Here is a 24,299-nt window from a genome sequence, read left to right on the forward strand (position 1 = left end):
GTCTCGCTCCCAAGTAAAGGAGGTAAATTCAGCCAATTAGGCACAGACTAAATCACATCAGTTTATGTAAAAAGTAAATGCACAAAAGGGAGTACTAACCTCAACAGGGGTATTTTTCCACCCACACCAACCAGACTGTGCTCTTCAGTTAACTACGGAAGTCTCAGAGCCATTACGGAGATTATTAGACACTGCCCACAGAATCATTAAAAGCATAGGGAACTTTTCACAGATCTTAACTTTTGGTGACTAACCTCACAGCTGCACGATGGGACCATAAATGGAAAATTAGGAAGTCATAAAATTAGAGCTGATATCTGAAGAGTTCAATTTATGAGGCTTGTTAGCCAAAAGAACCGAAGACACAGTACTGCCAGGCTGCAGAAGTGCAAACACCCTACAAGGCCTAGAGAAGGCAACCATTATTCCTCCTCAAATTATTTGCTGAAGTGTTTCTGAGGCACTCACAAGCAGCCAGCAGCAGGAAGAGCTGGAAACCAAACTGTCAAAATGTCTACTCGGGATGCAAGAAAATATCTGATGGTCTAGCTCAATCAGCTGCAGAGAGTTTTCTGGTTTTAATGACTCTCTTTAATGCAGAATCCAGACTGAGCAATTACAGAGCTGAAATACAGTAATCTATCTGAAATTAAGGATCTGCTCCGCCACTCCTAAGACTGATGTATGAGAAAGCAAAGCAGGAGAGCCAGAGAACTGTTTTGACTCTAATCACAAGTAATTACATGTCAATGTACAGGTCAATATAACATTAGGTCAGCATCAATCAATTTGTTTAACTAAAACGAGATCACTCATCATAATGTTGCTACAGAAGTTCTTGATATTGAGAAACTCTTCAAAGACTTTCAATTAAGGGAAGGTGAACTGAAAAAGGAACAGGAAAACTGACCTCCTGGCCAACCTATTATCACAACTGGAACTGAGCAACAGTGACAAGCTACTTACTACGATAACAGTAACAGCACAGCACATATGCTTTTCAATCCTTAGCATACTTACATCATCACCAGAGAAATACTGATCTATGATTTCAAATGCTAGTTTATAAATGTCTTCATTCTCATGCTGTTGCAAGGCTTCAATTTTCTCTAACCCTGGATAAAAGAAAAAGGAGAAGAATTTTAAGTTTAATCTAAAGTGAGTTACTAACTACTTTGAAAAAAAAAAAAAAGAAAACAAGAAAAATCATGAGAGATTACTAAAGAAACATAATAAAAAAGATGCAGCTCAGTTTCCAAGTATTATCTACACAATAGCTATCTTTGTCTCCAAGATTTAAAAAAAAAATAGTTTGTGAACCTTTGCATGCCATGGAATATCCCATTTTATGAACACAGGATAAGGGAATTTTCTCTCTTTTTAGATAAAATTCTCTGTACTTCTGTGTTTGTTTTTTCATTTTTAAATTATTTTTTAAGACTTCTGCTGTCTAACATGTAGCTTTTGTCCCAGTCATTGTGCCTTCTGCATATATGAATAAGGAAGTGGCATTATTTGTGAGTTGAATACAATTTTTAAACAATAAGGCAACAAAGTCTCATGCTAAGAGCAGCTTAAAACTATAGTCCCATTTTCAAACTGGATGTGGTATACACAAGGGAAAAGTTTTCAATACACTAAGTTCTTAAACATCCATTTAGTGCTACCTTACTCTACTATATCAACTAAAATTGTAGTCCCAAACTGGGAAAAAACAAGGAAGCCTTGAAGAAAATAGGGAGGCTTGTAGCTTGTTAATACTAAGTTTGCAATACTTTGTTAATACTGAGTAAATACTAAGACTGCAATATCCGAAAGCCTGACTCCTCATCCTGTTTTGGTCTTAATGGAATTATGATCCTCACATCTGCTTCCAAAGCAGTAATTAAAGAAAGAATTGTGTTTTACCACACAACCAACTATATGCAACAGCCAAATGAAAAGAAATACAATTCTCATTTAAGTCTAGAAATACCTAAGCTACAGAAAGCTCCTCCACTGACTGCCTCCAACATGACCATCCCCAAAACAAGCTAAACAGGAAAGTGTGTCATTTTCCTCATTGCAAAAGTCTCGATTGCTTATTTAAATAGCCCACGGTCACAAAAATGCTGTACTAACATCAACAACGGCCAGAAGACAGAATAAAATTCAGTAAATTAATTTTTTAAAAAGCCTAAAAAGCACTTACCTCCACACTCTTCTATAATTTCAGCTATTGAGCTGGCCTCATCACCAGCCATTATCAGGATGTTTTTCAGACCATCCAGCACCACCTGTACCACTTGAGAATCCTTTACTGAGAGTAGATTGCAGAATGGCGGGATTACGTTTTGCTGTACAAGGTATTCAACCTAAATAATAGGAAAAAAATCCTTTGAACAAAGCATCCAAAATGCTTTGAACATTTTACTTCTTACAAATGGCTGCACGTACAATGTTTTCAGGACAATTTGAAATCCTACTACACATACCTGATCTTTTCTCCCACTTATTGTCAAATTGCTAATTGCCCAAGCAGCTTCCTTTTGTGTTCCAAAGTCCCCCTGAAGAATAAAATTAATAGCTCATTAAAATCCACATGGAAACATCTGTCAAGCTTATTATTAAAAATCACCGACTCCTCATGTCAGGTTTATAAAAAGAGGATGACAACTCACATAGCTGATAGTTTGACTGACCTTAGCCAGCTGGTGTATGATCATAGGGATTAGACCAGCATCTATTACAGCCTGAACTTGTTGTTGGTTTCCTGCTGTGATATTGGAAAGGAACCAAACTGCTTCCTAAAAATGGAAAAAATAAAAAAGCAAAGCACTTTTCAAAAACAGTCAACAGATTAAAAAAAACAAACCGAACAAAACAACCTCAAATCCTCAACTCATACAATGACCAATCTCTAAACAGAGCCTCCGGGTTTCCTCCCCACTAGCACTTCCAGCACACAACCTTTATTGCACTGTGAAAGCCAAACATGCAGGGGATCAATACAAAACTGATATGATTAATTCACTGGGCCAGATTATTACTTACACAAGGAGTGTTTCCATTCGCTGGGAGTGATACTGACTTAAACCTTACATCCACTTTGCGCTGCTGGAATCACAGCCACGTTTTAAACTTTTGATCAGTTTTGCAAAGAAAATCAGTAAAACCCCATATAAAAAGGGACTTCTGTAATATTTGACCTGACAGCTCAGCAGTAGCTTTCTGTGCTTCCAGCTCCCATTTTGTTCCTGAAACATGAAGTAGAGCTTATAAAGCTCATTCGAGTTTTCCCATTAATTATCAGACAGGACAGGACTCTCAGTCCTCAGACCTTACTCAGCAGTTATCGCTTTCAGGTGGTTCCTCAGCATAGATAACATTTAATGGCAGCAACAAATTCATGGTTACAATGGGGGATACTTGTCAAGACAATTGAGAACATCTTAAAAAAGCTCTAATCTTTACTAAAACCAGACTTTAATAAGCCATCAAAGAGCCAATTACAAAGTACTGCAGAAAACAATGGGTTCCATTTTCCAGGGACGTATATCTGACTTTTATTTGCTCCTCACAACATTTATTAAAAAACTCGAAGGTGTTTATACACTCCCCTTATACAATAATAGTTCATTTCTTGGCATTCAAAAGCACTGAATCTTGGCATTTCTCGTTCTTTCCTGAGTGCTAGAAGGGCAGGCAGAAACAAATCATAGCTGTTTGAACTGTCAAAGATTAACTTCTTCAGTGCTCTTGGCAGTTGCCAGGCCCTGAAGACATAGATTCCTCACTAACAGATTTCCCCTCAGTGGTAAGCTAAAATAGGGAAATAAAGATAAACAAAGACAAAGGTAAGTGTAAGATAAGTGTAAGATAAACAAAAGGCGAGAGAAACGAAAAAACTTTCTTCTCCTCCACGAGTCCCATCTCCGCAGGGAAAGATGGCATGATGATTAACAAAAATTATTAACAAAAACCATCATCAAATACAGCTCTGGAAAAGAGGCCATCGATCACATTCTTTCCTCTAACTCTCCCTATACCACCCAGTCCTCTGCAGAAGCAAAGTTCCCTCTGCCAGAAGGAAGGAGAGGAAACCCAGGGATAGTTTTCAAAAAAGGGCAGTGGTATTCCCTACTCCCTTGAAAGCGAGGACTGACAACAGAAGAGAAAAAACTCCGCAGTGAAAAAGGTGTTATTTCATCAAGCCTCTTTAATTTTGCTGAGTGGAAAAACTGGATCAATCTCACCCATCTCACTGGACTCAACCCAAAGTAACAATCCTTACATATGAAAAACCCTAATGCAAGTTCAGCAATTACTCACTGTGCAAGCAGACTGAAAAAAAGTATCACACTTAAAAGCAAAAACCATCAGTCCTCCCAAAAAGCACTGGGCATCAACACCAATGCACAGATCCCCAGTATGCCTGGTTGGCTTCAGCCCTAATTAAGCACCAGCCTCAAAGGCTGCTGCATCTTTATACAGAATTGCTGACATCCCAGAGATAACAGCTATAAGAAATTCTTCTCTAACGTGCTACAGACTACTGTTCTACATTTTAAACAACAAGATTAAGTTAGGAAGAAGCAGATCATAATATACCTTGTTTATCTTCTCTTTTGGATGCGTCAGGAGGTTTGGGAAGTAAGACAAAACATCACAATTGAGAACAACTTGTGTCTGTTCATCAGTACCAGTTACTATGTTGCCTACTGCTCTCAGTGCTGCTGTCTGAATATCCGAAGTGGGAAGGAAAAAAAAAATTGCATGTTAAAGACGTTGCTGTTACTTATGCTAAAACAAAGATCATTTTAAAATGCCTCTACAAAAACACTTTGCGAAACACAATTTAGCGCTTCAGCCTGCCAGCTACACTCTAAAAAGGGGTGCTGTTTCACCAGAACAGAAACACATACTACAGAATTTTACTCAATAGATGCACTGCAGCCCAACTCCAAAAGTGTAAAGACTAGAAAGTAAAAGGGTATTAAAACAATAAAATAATTCATTGTGTATCTGATCTGATTTACAATAAATGTATCTAGGTCTTGACTATGTCTGCCAATATTGCTTACTTTTCGATTCAGGTCTCCACTGCAGTATTAAAAAAAAAAAAGACTACTTTTATTCTTATTGACTCTTACTTGACTTTCAAAAATGTACGCTATACTCTTATGTATTAGTTATTTAGTGCTTTATAAGTGACAGAATACTGGAGGGACTTGTTTTCATCAAATGAACTGGCCTGACAAATTTCAAGACAGCCAAGTCTCATCCAAAGTCCAAACTAAACAAACATGATAAATGCGCAGACATAGAAAAAAAAACCCTTCCACATTCCAATGGTTAGTTTATAAAAATCAAGGACATATTAACTAACTTTAAGTTTCCCTTCGTTTTTGAAATTAATCAAACAAGGTCAGTTACCCTACCTTTTGTAGATAACCAGAAATTTACTCTACTAAAAGGACTAAGAATCTGCAAATATTTTAACATTCAGCAAGTCTCAAAATCATAGCTGATTTCCATGAGCTATTCAGATGCTGCAACCATACATGTGGCAACAGAAAAAAAGAGTATATATAATTTGGAAAATGTAAAACCTATTGTCATTAAGTATTCTAGGAGCACAAAAGGAATGCACCGCTGGTAATCACCCAATGGAAGTTAATGTTTAACCTGTCACTAACAAAATCAAAGAAATCTCAAAACAACTTCAATGTAATTTTAAATTACCTTTTTTCCTTAGTGTAGGTAACATTTTTGTTCAGTTTACCTACAACAAATGTAGCTATAAATGCTCGTCTCAGAACACCACTAATAAATACTTGGAAGCACATTTTTTAAAGCAAATAGGTTACAAAAGACTATTCAAAGACACTGAAGCAGACTTACTTGAACTTTAACCTCCTGATGACTCAGAAGAGGAACTAGGAAAGGTACAACTCCTGAATCAATCACCATTTGTATCTGTTCATTACCACCGTCTGTTAAGTAGGACAGAGCCCAAACGGTGTCCACAAGAATCTACAAGTTGGAAAGAACATGGTTTATAGATTGAATAGCAAGATCCGTATAGCCCAGTCTTAATTTAGCGATCAACATTCCACACATCTGGGTAAAAAAGAAGCATGCAACTCCGCTACAGGAAAAACACAAATACTATAATGCAAACTGATTTGTAGAATTTTAGATTATTAGGTACACCTATGATAACTGGGGTCATTTGTACCATGAAAATAATTTCTATGTCCTCTTTTTTTTTTTTTTTTTTAACTAAACACCACGTTTTGGTGCATAAAATTACAGCACACATCACCTGACTAAAGTAAATTTTTTGGCTTGGTTTGCATTTCACAGATTGATGATCAGCTCAGGTAAGTAACTATGCTAGTAACTTTCTGAATACAATACTGAGCCAGCCTCCTGGCCCTGCCCTAATCTGTTAGATGTGCTATCTTCTGATTACAGAATACCTAAATTCCCATGGTATGTAATCCATCTATATACACTTTAACATTTCTGATCCATAGTGCAGTTTTGAAGTTAAACTGCAAACTATCCTCAACGTATCCTCTTTGGCCTTCATATCGAGATTAAAATCCACAGCAAAGAACTTCTTACACCAGCTAAAGGAGTAACAGTTATTGTAAGGTGGCAACTGTTCAAGCAAAGGGAAAAAACACAAAGGAATGATTATCATGCAGGGCACTCTTAGTATCTTAAAGAAAGTAATGACTACATCACTGACGACTCGATAAGGATGATTTGAGAGCCCTCAAAAAAAAAAAAAAAAGGAAAGGTACAAAAGTTACTGTTATTTTAAAGGAAGTTTTTGAAGCAGAAACAAAGCTAGCATAAAGAGTGGTAATATCCCATCACTTAGAGATGATGTTAGGAACTGCAGGAAGAGAAATCTGGACCCCGCTGAGGGCGTCATCTGTTGAGGTATCTGGATCTCTGCATTTCTAAGTAAAAGTCCATTGCAAACCAAAGCAAAGCAGTTGCTCTCTGTAATAGTAATGAAGACTAAGGCCTGAATTCATTGCACTTAAGTGAAGTGCCTAAATTAAGAGCAGAGTTAGCCTATGCTCCCTCTATATTCTGCATGCTAAGGCACCTTTTATATTCTGTGTACTAAAACACCTTTTGAATGTGGCTCTCATCCGGTTTACCACGATGAGCTTAGAGCAACAGGCTCCAAATCTAAGCATCTTAATTATGTTCTGAGATCAGATGGTCTGAACTTGTGTTTGAAAGGCCTTGTAGGCAGAGCTTGTGCCCAGGCTGAGTGCTCCATGGTAAGCAAAAAGGAGCCAGTGGCCCAGCTCACTGAGATTTAAGGGAGCTTCAAATGGGAACAGCACAACTTGCACCCAAATAACAACTTGGGAGCCAGCTTCCCCTCCCTGACAACTTAACCAAAAGAAACCTCATCTGCTATTTCCATAAAGGCACCTGCATTCTACTTTTAAAAGAGGTACCCATCCAAAATTTCCAGCTATTAGGACAGCTAAATAGTACTGAAGATGTGGGAAGGACTGTAAAGTCCTGTCCCATAGGCTGTCTCCACCCATTTCCAGGGACCAGACAGCACGGACCTAACGCTCTCCTGACACAGCCTGCTGCTGCCCTCACCCACTAACGCCACAAGGACAGCAGAACGTGCTGCAGTGGAGCTGGTATCGCAGCAGAAGCAGTGAGAGATGGTGCCTCACCAGTTTGCTGCCCCACAGCCCTGTTGGTGACGAGAGCAGCAGCCGCCAGAAGTGCTCACAGTACTGTTGGCTGACCTACCTGCATCACTGACTCATCTCCAAAGATAGGTTTGCTGCTCCAATACTCAGAGGCTGGGACCACAGTGGTACCTCCAAACTAGCACCTGACTCTCGGGATCAAAAAGATGGGCACCCTAATTGAGATCAGTCAAAACCTGGCATCACATAGTCTCATATCTAATTTAAGAAGCTCTCACACAATCATTGCTTGCAAAAACCTTTCAAATTTGGCAGGAAAAAAGAAAAAGCCTATAGGTTAGATACATTTTGGTTTTACTACGAGTTTCCATTCAGGTTTGTCCAAATCACGAATTGCAAAGTCACCATGTGCTGTCTCCCACTCATATTACACTGGGAAAACTCTGGCAAAATCCCAAATTAAACTGTTGGCAAATATTTGTGGAGCCATGCCCACTACACCATTAAAAAAGCAGCAGAAACACCACCACCTCGTTGTGGAAATAGATAACCTAAGACATCTCCACCAACCTTATGTCCTACCCCTAGACACACCACAAAGGCTCCATTTTTGCTTCCCTAATTTGGAGGTCACTACGGGGAGCAATAGTCCAAGACATTACGAAGTCCTGACAGGAGGAGGAGTAGAAAAGCAGCTCAGTAACCCTTAGTTATACATATCTTGGTTCCTGAAGTCATAATGTAAGACCTCAGGAGGTAAGTCCAGATCTCTAGGACTTTACTTTGAGAATGTATGTAAAACCACAGTTCAGGAATGTGGGAAGTACTGAAGGTTTAGCATTAAAAATCTGAAGAGAAGTTGTTGAAGGTGCCACAGAACAATAGCTGATTGATATTTACTTAAATATATTTTTATATGTGATTTCTTTAGTTAAACAGGTTGCAAATTCAGGCACCCAACAGGTTGTAAAAATCCGAATTACCCACATAATTACAGTATTTGATCCAACTAATATATAGAATTACACATATCTTTGCACACATGTATTATATATCAGCTATTCAAAATTACAAATTGGGGCAGAATTAAGTCAAGTCAATAGTAAAGATCACAATTCTAAATTTTCAGTGCTCAATTCTGCAAAATAGTATTTTTTTAAAATGTAATTTCTAACGTAAATATAAGCCTTTTAGAAAAGATATTTTAGGAGTGGTGCTTGCACTTCATTTTTCATGGTCTGAATGGCTAGTTATAATAATCTTAGCATCTAATTGTCCATTTACTGCTTAAGTATATGTAAATTAACACACAAAAACAAATTAACCACCAACAAAATCTTATAGCATTTTCTCTTAGAGAAAACAATCTAAATATTTAGAACTTTAGAAATTACTTACATTTATATCTGTATGGTAAATGAGAACACACAATGCTGGCAAAATCTGAAAAGAAGTTCATCAGTCATTAGAGTAGAATAAAATTTGCTGTGTAAACACGAATCCAAGTAGTGCAGTCACAAAACTTGAGACTCGAGACTAATGTTTGAGACTGCATTAGTACATTACTCATGTATTTCCCAGCAACTGCTCATTCCCTCCCCCAAAGTATGTATAAAAATATATTTTATTTAAAATTTGTAAAAATACAAGGAAGTAATTTATTTCAAAGACACACAGAGAGCAGACTAGACTTAGAGAAAACACAAAAACACCATAAATAAGACATCTCCCTGCTATTTATGAAAGCTTAAAGTTATTGAAAAACATAGTAAAAATTATTTACATAAAACCCTCTTTGGATTGAAATAATATTATATATTTTTGTATTCATGTACAGAGAAAGTATATAACTGAGTAATGGCAAGACTGCTTATAACAGTGTTTTTGTTTTTTTTAATTTGGTAAATTCTTACTTCTAAGAGTTTCTGCTTCATTTTGGAGAATACATTGGAGTTTACTCACTACCAATCTTACACTTCCAATCTTCACACAGCTTCAAAAACCGCACCTGGGCTTTGGAATTTATCTTAAAATGAAGAGCTTTACTTACAACTGTAGTTCTAGTCAAATAACTTTACTAGATGCGCCTACTCTAAACACTGTATTTGTTCACCAGTTTAAAAAGATTTGTAGATGCTTCTCAAGTGAGGACTTGACAATGACTGCATGTTCACAACTAATCAAAACACAAACTACACTACATTCAATATATGTATTTCCTCTTACTGAAAATAATTGCGTTTGAATAATCCTATATACAGAATATATATAGAACCCTGTTTGTAGTCTTTTTTGATAAAAATATTAAATGCTGAGTACGTTAACACTTTCTAGAGCGTTAATTTTGTTGCATCCATTCTAATATATGAATAACCAATCTTCAGTTTCAGATGTTATGAGTAGTTTTGCTATAATCTCAGTAAGAAGCACCAAATTGGTCAAATTACTTCATTTAATAACTGGTAAGTGACAGAAGACAGTGGCAAAAGACATACATAAATTCATAGTATGACAATGTGAAATATCTAGCTTCTAGCCCAGAGTATAAAAAATTATCTCTCTTGTAATTCTTTATTTACCTCCTGAACTGTCTCCATAGGCGGTGGGGGGTCCTTATTCCTGCAGAGATTTACAATGACCCATGTGACGTTCCGAAGGAAGGTGATGGGAATGGAGGGATTGATGAAGGACAGAAGAGGTTTGACAACTCCCAGTGATATGACATAATCTCTACACTGAGGACCATCACCTACAGAAATGAAAATTGTTGTAAAAGAAATTACATTAAAAATGGAAAATCTTGAAATGTATGCAATGACATGTCGGGATACTGAAATTCTATGTTTCCTCACCAATAGTTTACTACTAAAAGTTCGTGTTCAATTAAATATACATACGTACGGATATGTATGTATATTTCAGGAGACACAGAATTTATCCTGTTAACATTTTGTGTAGCAAGTGGCATTACTCTTTAGAAAAAAATTGCATGTACAGATGTAATTCTTGCCACATGAAAAATTGTATTAAGCCACAGAATTCAGAGGAAACATAGTCTCACATGATAATGCCGATGTTCAAAAGTCAAATTCTAAAACGAAACACTCCCTGAATTCCAACCATTGTAAGAACAACAGTTACCTATAATATTTCCGAGAGCCCAGACAGCCTGCTCACAGACATTCTGGTGTGGTGAATGAAGTAGTCTCAAAAAGAGGGGTACTGCATCTATAGAACGAAAGGATTGGATTTGTTTTTATTGGAACATAATATGCATAATAAGTTCATTGATCCATATTAAACTTTCTCTACCACACCTTATACTAAGATACAGATTTCTCTTATGAACAGCATATAAAATTTCAGTTAAACATTTCTATAAAATCTGGAGAGGGGAAAAATAGACTCAAGAACAAGCAACTATTAAACAACACTGCTCCCCACATTTAAACATTTCCCCATCTTTCTCAAAGTGCTATATAAGAGCCACAGATCTGTAGGTGCTAGGTTTAATGTCCTGGTGATTCAGATTTTCCACTTATCCAAAACAGCAATACATACCTAGCAGAAAGACATGCCTACTCATGCAAATGTGCTTCAAATCTTGACTTTAAGAAAATAGCTTTCCTCCCAAGAGGTGGCTATAGTTAGTTTCCACATGCAGTGAAGACTTGCATCCATCTGCCATACAGTACTAAGACGAGTTTTTATTTGTTCTTATGTAACACAGGCAACATACCAGATTAAGGAAGTGCTACTGATTTTAGATTTCAGTCTTTGATGAAATAAATACATTTAAGAGATCTAAGCTACTCCCATGTGCTATTTCCCCTCAGAGAATCCGTATTCTTTGAAAGCTGGGAATTCTTACAACAGTTTTATAAATCTTTATATTATCATACTCATCCTATAGCCTTTCTAAGTAAAATAAAATACATCAATTTGTATACTCTGGAAGAAAAGCGTATTTTTTCTTTAGATACCATAAGAACCAAAATAGCTTTAGAAATTTTACAGAATTGCAACACAATTTGTGAGCAGCTATGAATCAATATTCTGTTGATAATTTAAGATGCAATAAGGAGCCAAAACATGCTGTTATTTTTCTGGAAAAAAAAATAGAATGATGAAGAATAAAGAGAACCTAAATTTCCTTCCCCAACCTGAATGAGTAATTCAGCAATAGCCTACAACTGACAAGTTGGGAGGGAAAGCAATATAACATTGCTTAAGAACACTTTCTTTTCTTGTCACAATTATCCTACTTCCGTTAGCTCAAGAGGAATATTCAAGCTTCCTTTTCCCAGTGATTACTGAGATCACATTTCAGCCATACATGTATTCAACATATTTCAGAGAGAGGAGGGTCAAGTATGCAGTTTATATTAGACTGCAATCCTGGTATGCTTTCAAAAGCAGGAACGAAACTATTTCATATCAGCTCTCAAGCAGGACAGTCTGAGAAAGCGTGAGTTGCACGTTATCTCATCTACTGCTCTCAAAAAATTAATTGCTTCTGCTCCAAATTGGCTCGTGCCAGATCTATTCTGTGAGTACAGGACTCTCCCTCTCTTGCTAGGCCCTCCAACTGCCATCTGTCCCTCTGGATTGCAGGAAGCCTTCTTCTTTTGGATTTAGGCTGGAGCAGCCTCCTCTGAAAGGGTCTATCACTTTGTTTCCTCAAACTGTCCCTTATCAAAAATAGAGCAGAGTTCAGAGGCGCTTAGTCACCTCCCAGTACAAGGCAGCCAGACTAAACTTCTGCCATTTTCTCTTCAGAAGCAAAACTTAGGAAATGTTTTTTGCTTCTGCAGATCATTTTATCACACTTGCTTCTTTTCAAGCATTAGCTGAACAGATTTTGGGCGGGACAAATCCCAGCCTGAACTTCGAGTAATTCTGCATCTAACAGCAAGGCTTTTAGCTGTGCACATGCATTTTTTCATTCTGATTTTAATTTTAATTTTCACATTAAGATCTTATTTCCACACTCTCTTTTCTGCAAAGCAAATACTATAAGTAGCCTTTTCATTTGGATTCATTCACCCAAAGATGATAACATTGCAACTTGAAAAAGGATGAAAAAAAATGCTTAACCGATTAACAAGCTGGGAAGGATGAAAACTTGGGAATACATTTTCAAAGACAGACATCTGTAAAGCAGAATTAGATTAAAGATGCATTTAGATTAAAGCAGAAGTGCCCAAATGATTTAATTATTTTTTTTAAACAATTTCAAGATTTTTACAATTTTTAAAGGCTTTGGATTTTTACCCAAAGCTCATTTTGATAAGCGTTCTTATTCTATTGCTCCAATATAGTAACTATACAGAATCTAACTGTGAGATATTTTATAAGCCAAACATAAAAAACTGCATTTTGATTTGAAAGACAGGTTCAAATATTTACAAAAAAAAATCAAATAACCAAGTCACCATTTTCCTACATAAGAACACTGACTATGAATAAACTAAGGCAATTTATTATATAATTACTTAGCTACAGCCTCCCATTTAATGACAAAACATTGCACTTAGCATAAAGGTGATTGTTGGAAGATAAGCATGTTGATACACAAAAGCTACATATGAAATCCAGGAAAATAAGAACAGATTGATTGAAATCAGCACACATAAATTATCTTCAATTAGCTCTAATTTTCTGTCTCTTCATAATGGAAGTGTCAGTGGCTGGTTAAATAAGAATCGAAGCCAGCACAACAAACACAGTGTGTACAGGAGAGATGAATCATATGGTCAAGGAAAGGACGGTAATTTTCTTAACTGTGTATTTAAATGGGCAATCTTACATAACCGTGTATTTAACAACTTTAGTACGATTTACGAACATACCCTTGAGGTAGAAAGAATTACTTCCTAATGTAAGGTTTAGCTGAAGGGGAGTTAACGGTACATGATTTCAATAATCAACTCCAGAATTAGAAAGGACTAACGCTCTTGTCAAACTCATATCATCTGTCATTCTCTATCTTCTTTAAAGGGAGATTCAGTTCTGTGATCCTTAATATTAATTGTTACTGACAAACAGACCAACCTTTAAGAACAACTAGAAACTTTCGAGAAAGACCGATACATACAATTTTATAATTTTAATAGTTTTGATGACAAGTGGTATGTTATCCAAAAAACCCCCTTTTTTTTTTTACCCAAAATATCCACAACCCCCCAATAAACAAATTTTAATACTTACTAGACTGTACAACAGCTTGAGTTTGTGCAGAAGTGCCTGATGCTATGTTAGTCAATGCCCATGCAGCTTCAAATTGTAATGACGGGCTGTAATGAAATAATTTTACAGTAATAACTTGAAACAATCTTCAGATTATTTTATGGATGACTTCAGCATGAATAGCTGCGTGCACTCTCGGACTCTACATTTAAGCAGTGCCACCAAACTAAAAGTTTTTCCAAAATACTCTAAGGCTGGACATTTCAGAAGAACAGAGATGAGAGAAAAATATTAACTTTACATTCTATGTCCTTTTTTAAACTGCCAATCATTCCAACTTCGTATTAGTAAAAACTAAAAGAAATAAAAGAAAAACAAACAGTAATACTTGTTGAAGCACACACCAGCTAGTGAAGCTGACCGCTACTCTAATTAACTAATTATCTCCAGTATGAAAGATTTCAAGTACACATCATCATAAAATTTAATTATGCCTCTCTAATGGGTAACAGACACCTCTTCACATCCAACTGACCCAAAGGCATACTTAGTGAAGAAGTGCAACCGTCTTACTGCCATTAGCAGTTCTCAATAAATTAACCATGGCTGACCATAACTAATAATACACTTGTGGCCCTTCTAACATCACATCCGAGATGAAGTACAAGCAGGTACACTGGGACAAAGACATTTTTCTGCTCCATCACAGACAGGGTAAAGATCTAGAATCAGTAACGAAAGACAGCATCATACCTGTACTACAATCAACTTACTAAATGCAGATAAAATTAGTTACAAATACTACAAAAGCTGGGGGAACGTCCAACCCAAGATGGTGTCTATCAGCTGCTGTTGTCTATGCCACCAGAAGTATAGTAAAACAGTTTGCATGAAAACTTGTTCAAACAAATGTTAAAGGTTAAAAGTTGTAAAAGCTATAAAAGACTTTACAGCTTACAGTGGTTGCAATAATAGCAAGGTGTCTAGCTTCAGGAGGAACAGAGAGCGTTTACTATTAGGTGACTCTTTTTCATTCCTGTGCTTTTTTGGTGTCTTCACCATTATGTTTTATATACAGCCATGCCACCTGTTTCCCTTAAGCTTTTCTTGTGCATTAGTTTCCAAGGAATTTTAAAGTATTACTGGGGATGGGATTGCGAAAGAAACGGAGATGAAGGCCCAAGAGGTGTAAATAAGGATTTGTAAAAACAAATAGTACCTGTAGGCAGCTATCTATAAGCCTTATGTTCTAGGATCAAACGCATTAACATTCTAGTTCTGTGTGGTCCTCAAGCACACAATGAATTTTTCTTCCCCTTGGGACCTGAGTGGCCTTGGGATAAGCTTCCAGTTACAACATGAACATCAGCTTTAATGATCTGTTACACAAAGCCTTTGCAGAATTTACCTCTACTAAATATTATATAGCAATCACTATTAAAAGGACTGCTTAAGAAAATGCTATGTTCAGTTTCAAAAGGCTTATTAAACATTTACAGGGATAAACCATACAAATACTACAAATAAAATTCAAATTAAATGAATTTTCACGGCACTGAACCGTCTACTTCTAGAGCAGATAGACATTTGTGACCCATTTTAAAATGCTACCCTGATATGAACGTTATTGCCAGCTGCCTTCTTAGTAATTGTTTTGTTAAAAAAACTAGAACGCTACTCACGCTTCATGTTTTGCAACCATCAAATTATACCCAAAATGTCAGTTTGCATTTTCTGAAGTTTCTAGCCCTTGCGGTTGCAGAAATAACCTTGAAAATGGAAATACTGTAAATACATTTATGGCTGCCCCAGACCAAAGATAGCCTAAAACATTTACTTCAGATGTATTAATCCCCGTCTATCTTAAGGGGCTCGTGGATTGCGGAATATAGCAATTTTCTGACATGACCTGAAATCCATGCAACTACACACTCAGCATTCTCATTTATTGAAACTCGTTTTCCAATGAATAATCAGAACCCAAAGCATGCTTACTGTTTTGTTCCATCACATAACGGAGCAATGCAGAGCCAGAAAGAAGCCCACCTTGCAGTATGAATGAAAGGAGCTAGAAACTTAAGCTAATTACCTTAATGAAAGAGATGACAACTGTATTCTGGTATAGAGAACAGCCCTGTTCACAACCAAGCATATGCTCTGCCTTCACAAATACACGCACCAAGTCTGAGACACGTTTCTTAAAAACAGTTAACAGGAAAGTCTGAAATATTCAAAACCTATGAGAAATGTAGTAAAGTATCTTCCTTCACCTAGATATGCTCAAGCAAGCACTAAAAAAGAAAGTGACATTTCAGTGGCAGAATAAATGCTCCTGGAGAATTAAGGATTTATTGTCATGGAATCTGATCCACTGTGTAAGATTTTGCGGTGCTGTGGATCCCTCAGTTCCACTGGCAATACCCAGAGTGTTTTGGTTTCAGTTTTTCAGTAAAGGTGAACATCTTTAAAGGTATACTTACTTATCATCTCTTTCTAGGCATTTTACCAAAATTGGTAAAATTCCTGATTTTATTAAGTCATCAATAGGTGGATTTCTGTCACTGGATAGGAGTTTTCTGTGAAATTAAATGCAAAAGTAAAATAAGTAACTCATCATGAAAAAAATGCGTAGGAAGTATATTTCTATGTCTTTATTTTTACCTTGCAGCTTGGACAGCACTCAGCTGGATCACTGGGTTGTCACTTGTGGCATTCTAAAAAAAAATGACAATAAAAACTAAAAAAAATCCACAGAACAATCAATTCTAATTAAAAATAAATAAGTAAATATAACATACCTGCAGTATAGCTTCTAGTGTTACATTTTGCTTGAAAAGAAAAATAAAATGTTTTAGTAATTTTGTTGTTGAATCATACTGTCTTTTTCAGCTTTTAATACAATCAAACTAATTTTAAAGGCGTATCAGTTTATAATTTTCCTTTCAAATAACTGCAAGACTTCCAGTGTTAAAGTAAAAACAGAATACATTGTTCTGAGACACCAAAGTTTTAAAAGTAATTTCCAGAATCAAGGTACTTACTGCTTTGAAGTCAGCATCAACATCAGAATCTTCTAAACTTTCTTCCTGGGGAACATTCCGTTTTTTCAAAAGATGTTCATCTCTTTTGTTCTATAAAGGAACAGCAAAAAATAATGACATTCAATGCTAATTAGTATAGGGTGACGATATTATGGCCCTTTTCAAAATAAAACTTTAGATAATAAAACTTTAGATAAGATCACTTTCATAAAGCCATTTATAGCTGCAACCAGAATTAACAGTATTTCAGGTGTAAGAACCTAGCAGCTTGCAAATCACAGACAGAACTACGATAATCCATGACATTTCAATGAACTAAAACTTGCAGTTTGGGTAGGAATTTTCTAACAAATTTACAATACACATAGATCTGGGTGACACTGACATTTAGACTCATAGAAGACAAATTATTTTCCAGTGAAAGATTAATTTTCAGCTAAATTCACTTTCAAGTTCCCTTGTTACATGAATTTACACCTTGTGTGTAAAGTAGCATGCGTCCTACACACTGACACCTGCAGTATTTCCTGCTCACTCACATTGTTAGCCTAGTTCCTGAAGTAAAAAGCACCGTCTAGCCATAGCTCCCTTAAGGAATTAGTAGAGAAAACACTGCCTTTTTGGTGATAAAGTACCCATTTAACATTTCTACTTTGCTTAATTAGAATATCTGAGCACCTAAAACCCTAATTAAAAAAAGAAGGCAGTAAAATCAGGAGTTGTGACTGTAACCACACACACAACTTTACAAATTTAGAGTGCCTTAAAAGCATTATTATATTTCAAAGGTGTGAAGTGGCATTTTCCCAATTTTAGACTGTATTTCTTGTTTGCTATGTCTAGATGTACAATCACAGAAAGTGCAATGGAAGAAGGTGATGCAGCATGTATATCTGAACACTTTTGCTTATAAGCGTATCAAGATTTCAATCTCCGATGAAGTAAAACCTTGAAAAGGTGTATTAAACAGCAATAATATCTAAAACAAATCTATTGTCTTCGCAATGAACAGCAGGCTTTTCAGTCTCCAAACAATTATCTGCTAAACAAACAGTAGTGACTATGGAGATTGTGTCATAACACACCTTGCCTGTAAAGTATAAGAAACCCTCTAAACTGAGTCATGTTTGTTAAGAGTCTCCCCCCAGTGTTTCATTTCATCATGTGTTAGATAGACAAATAATTTCAGACCCCAAATTTCTGACTCTGTCACCGTTCAGACACTTCAAAATGAATTTAAAGCAACTTTACCAGCCTCAGTGTGAAGGGCTCCCAAGCAACATAAGATTTTTTCAGATACAGAACGCTAAAACAATAAACAAGCACCAAAATTAAACAGCTCTTTAATGCAGAAGAATGGATTTCACAGACTCAGCTTAGCTTCATTTTTTGTCAAGACTAAGAGCAGAAACTAAACCCTCGGGCAGCACGCAAGATCATCAAGATGAGCTACGGCAGCCTCTCCAGAGCTGTACAGCGATGCCAGAATACTCGAGCACACCCATACAGCCAAGCATTAGATGTTTGTTGTTGTCAAGTGCTTTTGGAGCGAAGGAAGATAGAAATGAGCAGGCATCGAATGCTGAGAAAAAAGCGTCACGCAGACGAGCAGTACCAGGCGGACACTGGAGGATGGATTCTCTCTGAAGACCTATGTCATATTCCTGCTGTTCTTCCACACCAACTACTTGGCACTGCCATTTTAAGCAAACACCACTCAACCCCAGTCAATCTGGCTTTGCTCAAGCTCAATTCCTTTTCCTCCTGTTTGTCTAAACCATGGCCTGTGCTTTGGCAACTGCAGGGACCAGATCCGATTTCCCCACGTGCAGCTCAGCGCTCCTGCCCAGCGCACGGCTCCTACGCTCACATCCCCCTCTGAGGAAGCAGTTCTTCCTGCCTCTGATGGTCACAGCTCCTACACGAGCAGCTCTGCCTCTAGGGGAAAACAAACCAAAACTGGGAGAAGGATTGGTGCCTGATGTCTGACGTCCTGCTGTCTTCAGTCCTTCTCTTTCCACCCAGAGATACCACTGCAGATCACATCGGTCCACACTGGAGTTTGCACATGCACAAACAAATGTACAGGGAGAAAAATGTAATTATTAGGGTGCATGCGCTGGTCCAGCAGTCATTCCCTCTTTGCAGAAAAGGTGCAGCCTGAATAAATTGGGGTCTTAGTGCAGAACTGTTGCCAACTGTCTGCTGGAGCAAGCTAACTGACTCACAGTGAATCATTTACTGGGAAGGATTGAGTGTCACTAGCAGCAAACCACTGTGGTGCAAGGCAGGGTTTTCGGACCAAGTTCTCCTAAAGTATTTGGCTGGATTTTCATGCTCATAAAACTCAGGGAAAGAGCTTTACGGGGTTTTTGTAAAGTATGTTTGTTTCAAGAGCTGTTATCCATACCAATTCAACTGGTGATATTTACTGATTTCTCAGTGATTCGTTATCAGTGGCACTCAACTACGTGTTACAACACCCTGCAGTAAGACAGGTGGTCTCTACTTCTAAATTTCTGAAAAAATCCTCTTAGATGCAGCACTCTTGCAGATTCCTTGATTCAAATGATGATGAAATACCCAGAATAGCCAAGAATTTAGCAAATTTAAAATATTTTTACTGAACTTTTTGAGAAGAAAATTTCTAGTTAGGAAATGTTACATTGTCTCTTCTGTTATTTTCAAGTTTCTTATTCACAGAAGTCTCCCATCTGCTAAAAAAATAAAAGTTCAAGTCATGAATTCTCCCATATAGTGTTTTTTTTTTTTTTTTTTTTTTTTCCCACACCATTGTGTTAGCAGATTCCCCCACCATTGAATCCTCTGACCTTCAGGAAGTGAAGGTACTGTCCCCACATTTGGGGAGAGGAAAATGGCACACCGCCGTCCCACAGTGCTCCACACAAAGCATCTGTGCTGGCACAGAATGGAGGCAGCTCAGACAGCTTCAACTGAAATCCCTCCAGGATGTGGAAGGTATGCAAGAGACATTTAAAGTCAAGTTGCTTCGCTCTCATCCTAAGCACAAATTGAGAAGTAAGGGCAAAGTCTTGTCAATTGCGTTGATTTTAAACAGATCCCATCCATTTGCAACAAAGATGACCTTATTAAAATTGGTCAGAATATTATGATATCCACACACGTGTGGGCTGTATCTCCTGAGCATTACTTCCATCCTCTGTTTTTTCCTCCCAGAGCTACATTAGCTAGAAACAGTTGAAAGTGCATCGCGCGTTTTCTAGCTTGAAAGATCTAGAAGTTTTTGGATGCAAAAAGCAAAGCCATGCTGCAGCAACTGTGGCACTGATATTAATGTGTATCCCACTATAGATGCATGGGTCTCGTCGATTTATACAATTGCACTGTTCTGAGAGAGCAGTGTTCTTCATGGCTGTGCCTCTACAAGAGCGTAGCACAAAGGCTGCGGTAACCAGTTACTCCAGAAAACAAGACTGAAGGTGCATTTTGGTATCTCCTCTCTAACATCCTGAAAGATAATCCTGGAAAGTCATCCTCCACAACCACCAGGCAGTAAGTCCAGAGCATGCCAGTGGACAAAGCACTGGATTATTCCCTGTCTCTTCACTTGAAGAACTTCTGAAAGACAACCTGCCTGGAAGCGTTATTCTTTAAGATACACACTTCATGTTTATTCACAGTGAGCGAGCATCTGTGCAAATGCTGTTAGCTGACATAGTTTGCTTATAGCATCTCGAGAGACATGCACGAGTTCTCTCGAGAGACATGCACAAGTTCTGTCTGCTTGTGGCCATAAAATGGGTGGTGAACACATTTATTTTGAGTTCTTCCAATTCCCTAGATATCTTTCAGGGACTTGGACAAAGAGGGAAGAAGGGCAGGTTCTGAATGAACACATCGTTACAGAAGAACAGGAATAGAGAAGAAACTTCTCTCTCTCCTTCAAGCACCTGTCCATGCGGACGTTAATACAGTGGGTATCTCCAGACAGTACTCCCCACCAAAATTTCATTTACCTTGAAGGGGACTCCCATGAATCCCTGAATAGCCCCTGCAGGACTGTTCTCCTAACAGCAGCAGCGTGCCTAGCTGTGAAAGACAATGGAGCTCCCCACGAACAGCTCCGCGGAGAGCAGGAACGAAAGCACCCCGCTGTGAGGTCACCAATGATGCAGACAGTCACAGAGGAATGCTATTTCGAACTCTGAACCCTCAAACACACACAATTCTAGGTTTAAATCTTTCCTATGAGGGTGGTGAGGCACTGGCACAGGTTGCCCAGAGAAGCTGTGGATGCCCCATCCCTGGAGGTGCTCAAGGCCAGGCTGGATGGGGCTTTGGGCAACCTGGTCTGGTGGCAGGTGTCCCTGCCCATGGGACTGGGGGATCTTTGAGGTCCCTTCCAACCTAAATCATTCTGTGATTCTATACAATCCTACTATGGGACCCCTGACAAAGGAAAATGGCATCAGACTAATAGGAAATCTGAACACGGTGAGACTGTAACACTGAAGAGGCTGAAAAGACTGTAAGACTGAAAAGGCTTCCATTTCTAGGTGCATGATAAAGACAGCCAGAAGATACACCATAACTGAACTAACCAAGAGCCTGGTTCTCCCCTGTTCCAGCAAGTAGGTCAACAGGTCCCTAGAGAGCCTTTTATACCTGCATACACAACTACCCAATTCCTTTGGCAGCATGAGCATGCCTAAGAGAACGATTCCTAATGTTGATGTTAACCAAAATAAGCAGGAACGAGCATGTAAGATATTCTTACCCTCCTTAACTGTCAGAGAGAACTGAACTTCCTGGGACATAACTGACCAAGTTTGATACTAGAATTTCTGTGAATGCAGGCAGCATCTTCAGGCTGTCAGTCATATGGTACGAGAGGCTCCAGAAACTACGACCTTAGCCAGGAAAAGTGAGAAAGAACAAGAATGTTCCTGTAGCTTCTCACTGTTTGCAGATGGTTGGGCTGAAAAACAACTGGCAGGAACATATATGCACTTACTGAGAAGCACTAAAAATTTCTTACTAAGGAAAGCTATTCTTACTAGCACTTCTTATAAATTCAAAGTGTCTGTGGAACCTTCCAGTCCTAAAAAGTAGCCCTTAGACTCTTTGAAACAGCTGTGTTCATTTTCAAAAATATTCGGTTTCGGGCCACCTAAATCACCGAGCACTGTATACAGTAATTTCATAGACTGATCACTCCCCTGCATAAGGTGAAAGAACATGATTTGCACCTCAAAGTGATCGTAAAATGTTTGTATTTTGTCATATTGTAACAAATCTCCATTCTTTTATTGCCTATATCATATCATCAGCCTCTTCTGTAGGCTCCTATGGTGAAGCTGAAGGCAAACAAGCATACGTGGACACAGCCATTCCGTTCAAGGACCGGTGAGAGATCTGTCAAAGGGAGAGGCGTCAGGCTGGAATCCCTGATGAAGGGTAAGTTCTCGCCACCAAGGAAACCAAGCAGGTCTTCTCCTTCAACGTGGAAGATTCTCAAAGGCTGCCTAAACCATGCATGTGATGTACAGTGGCGTCTGAAAGTTTATAAACAGCAGGTGAGTGCTTGTTATGAGCTTGTCAGTGTTCTGGTGGGGAACACACCATGACAGCCTACAGACGTTTCCATACAAACAAAAGGTTTGTGGACACACCTGGCCTGGCAAAATTGCCAAATAGGAACAACAGGAACTATACCATGAGTGCACTTTCTTGTCCACCGTGATGATCTGTGCACAGTCCTTGATGACAGATACTCATCCTGTTCGTTTCACTGGCAGGGGGAAGGCTAAGCATCGTGACCAGTAAGTATGCAAATCCTGCAGATCCTGGTACTTCTTGTTTACCTTCTTGGATGATGGCTACAGGATTCAGAAAATGCCTATTGGCACAAATAAGTTTCTAAAGCAACATGACCTACAGAAGAAGAACCCTTCATGTCCGATGAAGAACTCCCGTTTGTTATATGGGAAAATCCTATGAAGAGTCTCACCTCTATTGAGAAGCTCCAAGGTCTAAATTGAGAAGTTACAATAAAATACTTGCCTTCAGGTAAAAAACATCTTTATCAAATGTTTATTCATGCCAGGGAAAGGCCCAGGAACTCAGCCTCTAGTAAGAAGAAACTCTTTCAGCACTGAAGTTAAGACTGCAGGGCTAGGCCAGTGGTGGAGATGGATCCAGCTTGTCTGGCCATCCCTTTTAAGTTACCCCCGCTGTGACAGAATGAGCTGGGCTACTTTTTAGGTTTCATTTAAACATAATTTCTATTTTATTTTATTTTATTTTTTAAATTTGGGGGGAGTGCCTGACAGCACCTGCCACAATAAAGGAAATTAAATGCCTACTGTCCAACTTCAGGGTGGTAAAGGGATAACCTAAAAACCTCAGTTGAATATCCTCTGAACGAGTTTTTTAGGTGGGCTATTCAGTCTGAATGGACTTCTAGTAACAGCTCTTGCATATGAGCCTGGGGAAAGACTTAATTTCTTTAATGGCTGGGAAAGGACCATTAGTTGGCTCTACTCATTGCCACAAAACTCTTTAACCCCTACGGGGATTTAAGAACATGACAAAGGAAATAAAAAAACAAACAAACAAAAAGCCTTGAGATGATGACACAGGAACACGTTCTCTGGCCATTTGGTTAGCATATAAGGAGGCTCTCCAGGAGAATACAACAAGCAGTTAGTGATCTGCTCCAGTAAAGAAAACTAGACCTACTTTTCTTCTAGCAGCTCAGTTAGGACCTTTACTACAATAAACAGGCCTTTATTAATAAACATCCTACACATCTGGATGTGCTAGTCCTAAAGGAGTCCCTCTGCAACATTTCCCTACTTAGTATCACATACAAGGCTTTTTGTCTTAAGGACAATTATCATAATGCTTCAAGATTAGGACATGAATTGGTAGTTCAGTGGACACCACTGGCAAGAAAGTCAACTTCACATCTCTTGAATTCACAATTTACATGGAAAACAGTGGACAGAGCCCCCTTCCAAAGGCAGAAGATCAAGTCTGACAATAATCCAAGGATCACATCCCAGACATCTTTTCCTGGGACTTGCTTGCCTGGAGTGGTGAGTAAATCTATCCTAAAAATTCAGTTTGACCTCCCCACCCCACTCCTTTCCTGCAATAATTCCGTCTCCATCCAGACTGTGGCATAAACTATAACAAACTGTGAAAGAAACATTTATAACCAATTACAAGTTGCCTATCTGGAAAGACAGCGTGGTTTTTTTGGTCCCCAAATGACAACCAGATCTTAAGCTATAACAATAACAACAGCAGCCATGCATCCAAAACTTGACAACTTCCTACCAGAGATGATAAAGTAGAGTATCACAACAAAACTGTCTACTGCCAACAGTATTGTAAA

At 38.2% G+C, this 24,299-nt stretch overlaps 1 protein-coding gene and 1 long non-coding RNA gene across 5 annotated transcripts in view; one reads left to right on the forward strand and one right to left on the reverse strand.

Moving 5' to 3' along the window:
* Positions 1-24,299, reverse strand: part of KPNA3 (karyopherin subunit alpha 3) — a 52,599-nt gene that overhangs the window by 4,139 nt on the left and 24,161 nt on the right. The window contains exons 1-15 of one of the 2 annotated variants that reach the window (XM_013179631.3): positions 20,914-21,051; positions 16,916-17,005; positions 16,673-16,702; positions 16,536-16,588; positions 16,355-16,450; positions 13,896-13,981; positions 10,827-10,913; positions 10,265-10,434; positions 9,084-9,128; positions 5,884-6,015; positions 4,591-4,719; positions 2,682-2,786; positions 2,475-2,546; positions 2,192-2,354; positions 1,021-1,115 (exon numbers count right to left, since the gene is read on the reverse strand). In XM_013179631.3, coding sequence (XP_013035085.1) covers positions 1,021-1,115; positions 2,192-2,354; positions 2,475-2,546; positions 2,682-2,786; positions 4,591-4,719; positions 5,884-6,015; positions 9,084-9,128; positions 10,265-10,434; positions 10,827-10,913; positions 13,896-13,981; positions 16,355-16,450; positions 16,536-16,588; positions 16,673-16,702; positions 16,916-17,005; positions 20,914-20,931 — 1,371 coding nt within the window. In that variant the 5' untranslated portion in view covers positions 20,932-21,051. Of the gene's footprint in view, positions 1-1,020; positions 1,116-2,191; positions 2,355-2,474; positions 2,547-2,681; positions 2,787-4,590; positions 4,720-5,883; positions 6,016-9,083; positions 9,129-10,264; positions 10,435-10,826; positions 10,914-13,895; positions 13,982-16,354; positions 16,451-16,535; positions 16,589-16,672; positions 16,703-16,915; positions 17,006-20,913; positions 21,052-24,299 lie in introns of those variants that run through there. The other variant, XM_048052493.2, reaches the window with a different exon arrangement.
* LOC106035073 (uncharacterized) lies at positions 21,020-23,690 on the forward strand. 3 transcript variants are annotated; one of them, XR_010827984.1, is made up of 4 exons: positions 21,020-21,129; positions 21,454-21,528; positions 22,228-22,473; positions 22,696-23,690. It is a non-coding gene; the product is annotated as an uncharacterized lncRNA (long non-coding RNA). The 3 variants fall into 3 exon arrangements; XR_010827983.1 differs by lacking the exon at positions 21,020-21,129 and having other exon boundaries at positions 21,326-21,528; XR_001206526.3 differs by lacking the exon at positions 21,020-21,129 and having other exon boundaries at positions 21,328-21,528; positions 22,228-22,354.

Source organism: Anser cygnoides, chromosome 1 (genome assembly GCF_040182565.1).
Source record: "Anser cygnoides isolate HZ-2024a breed goose chromosome 1, Taihu_goose_T2T_genome, whole genome shotgun sequence".
In the NCBI taxonomy this organism is placed as follows: Eukaryota; Metazoa; Chordata; class Aves; order Anseriformes; family Anatidae; genus Anser; species Anser cygnoides.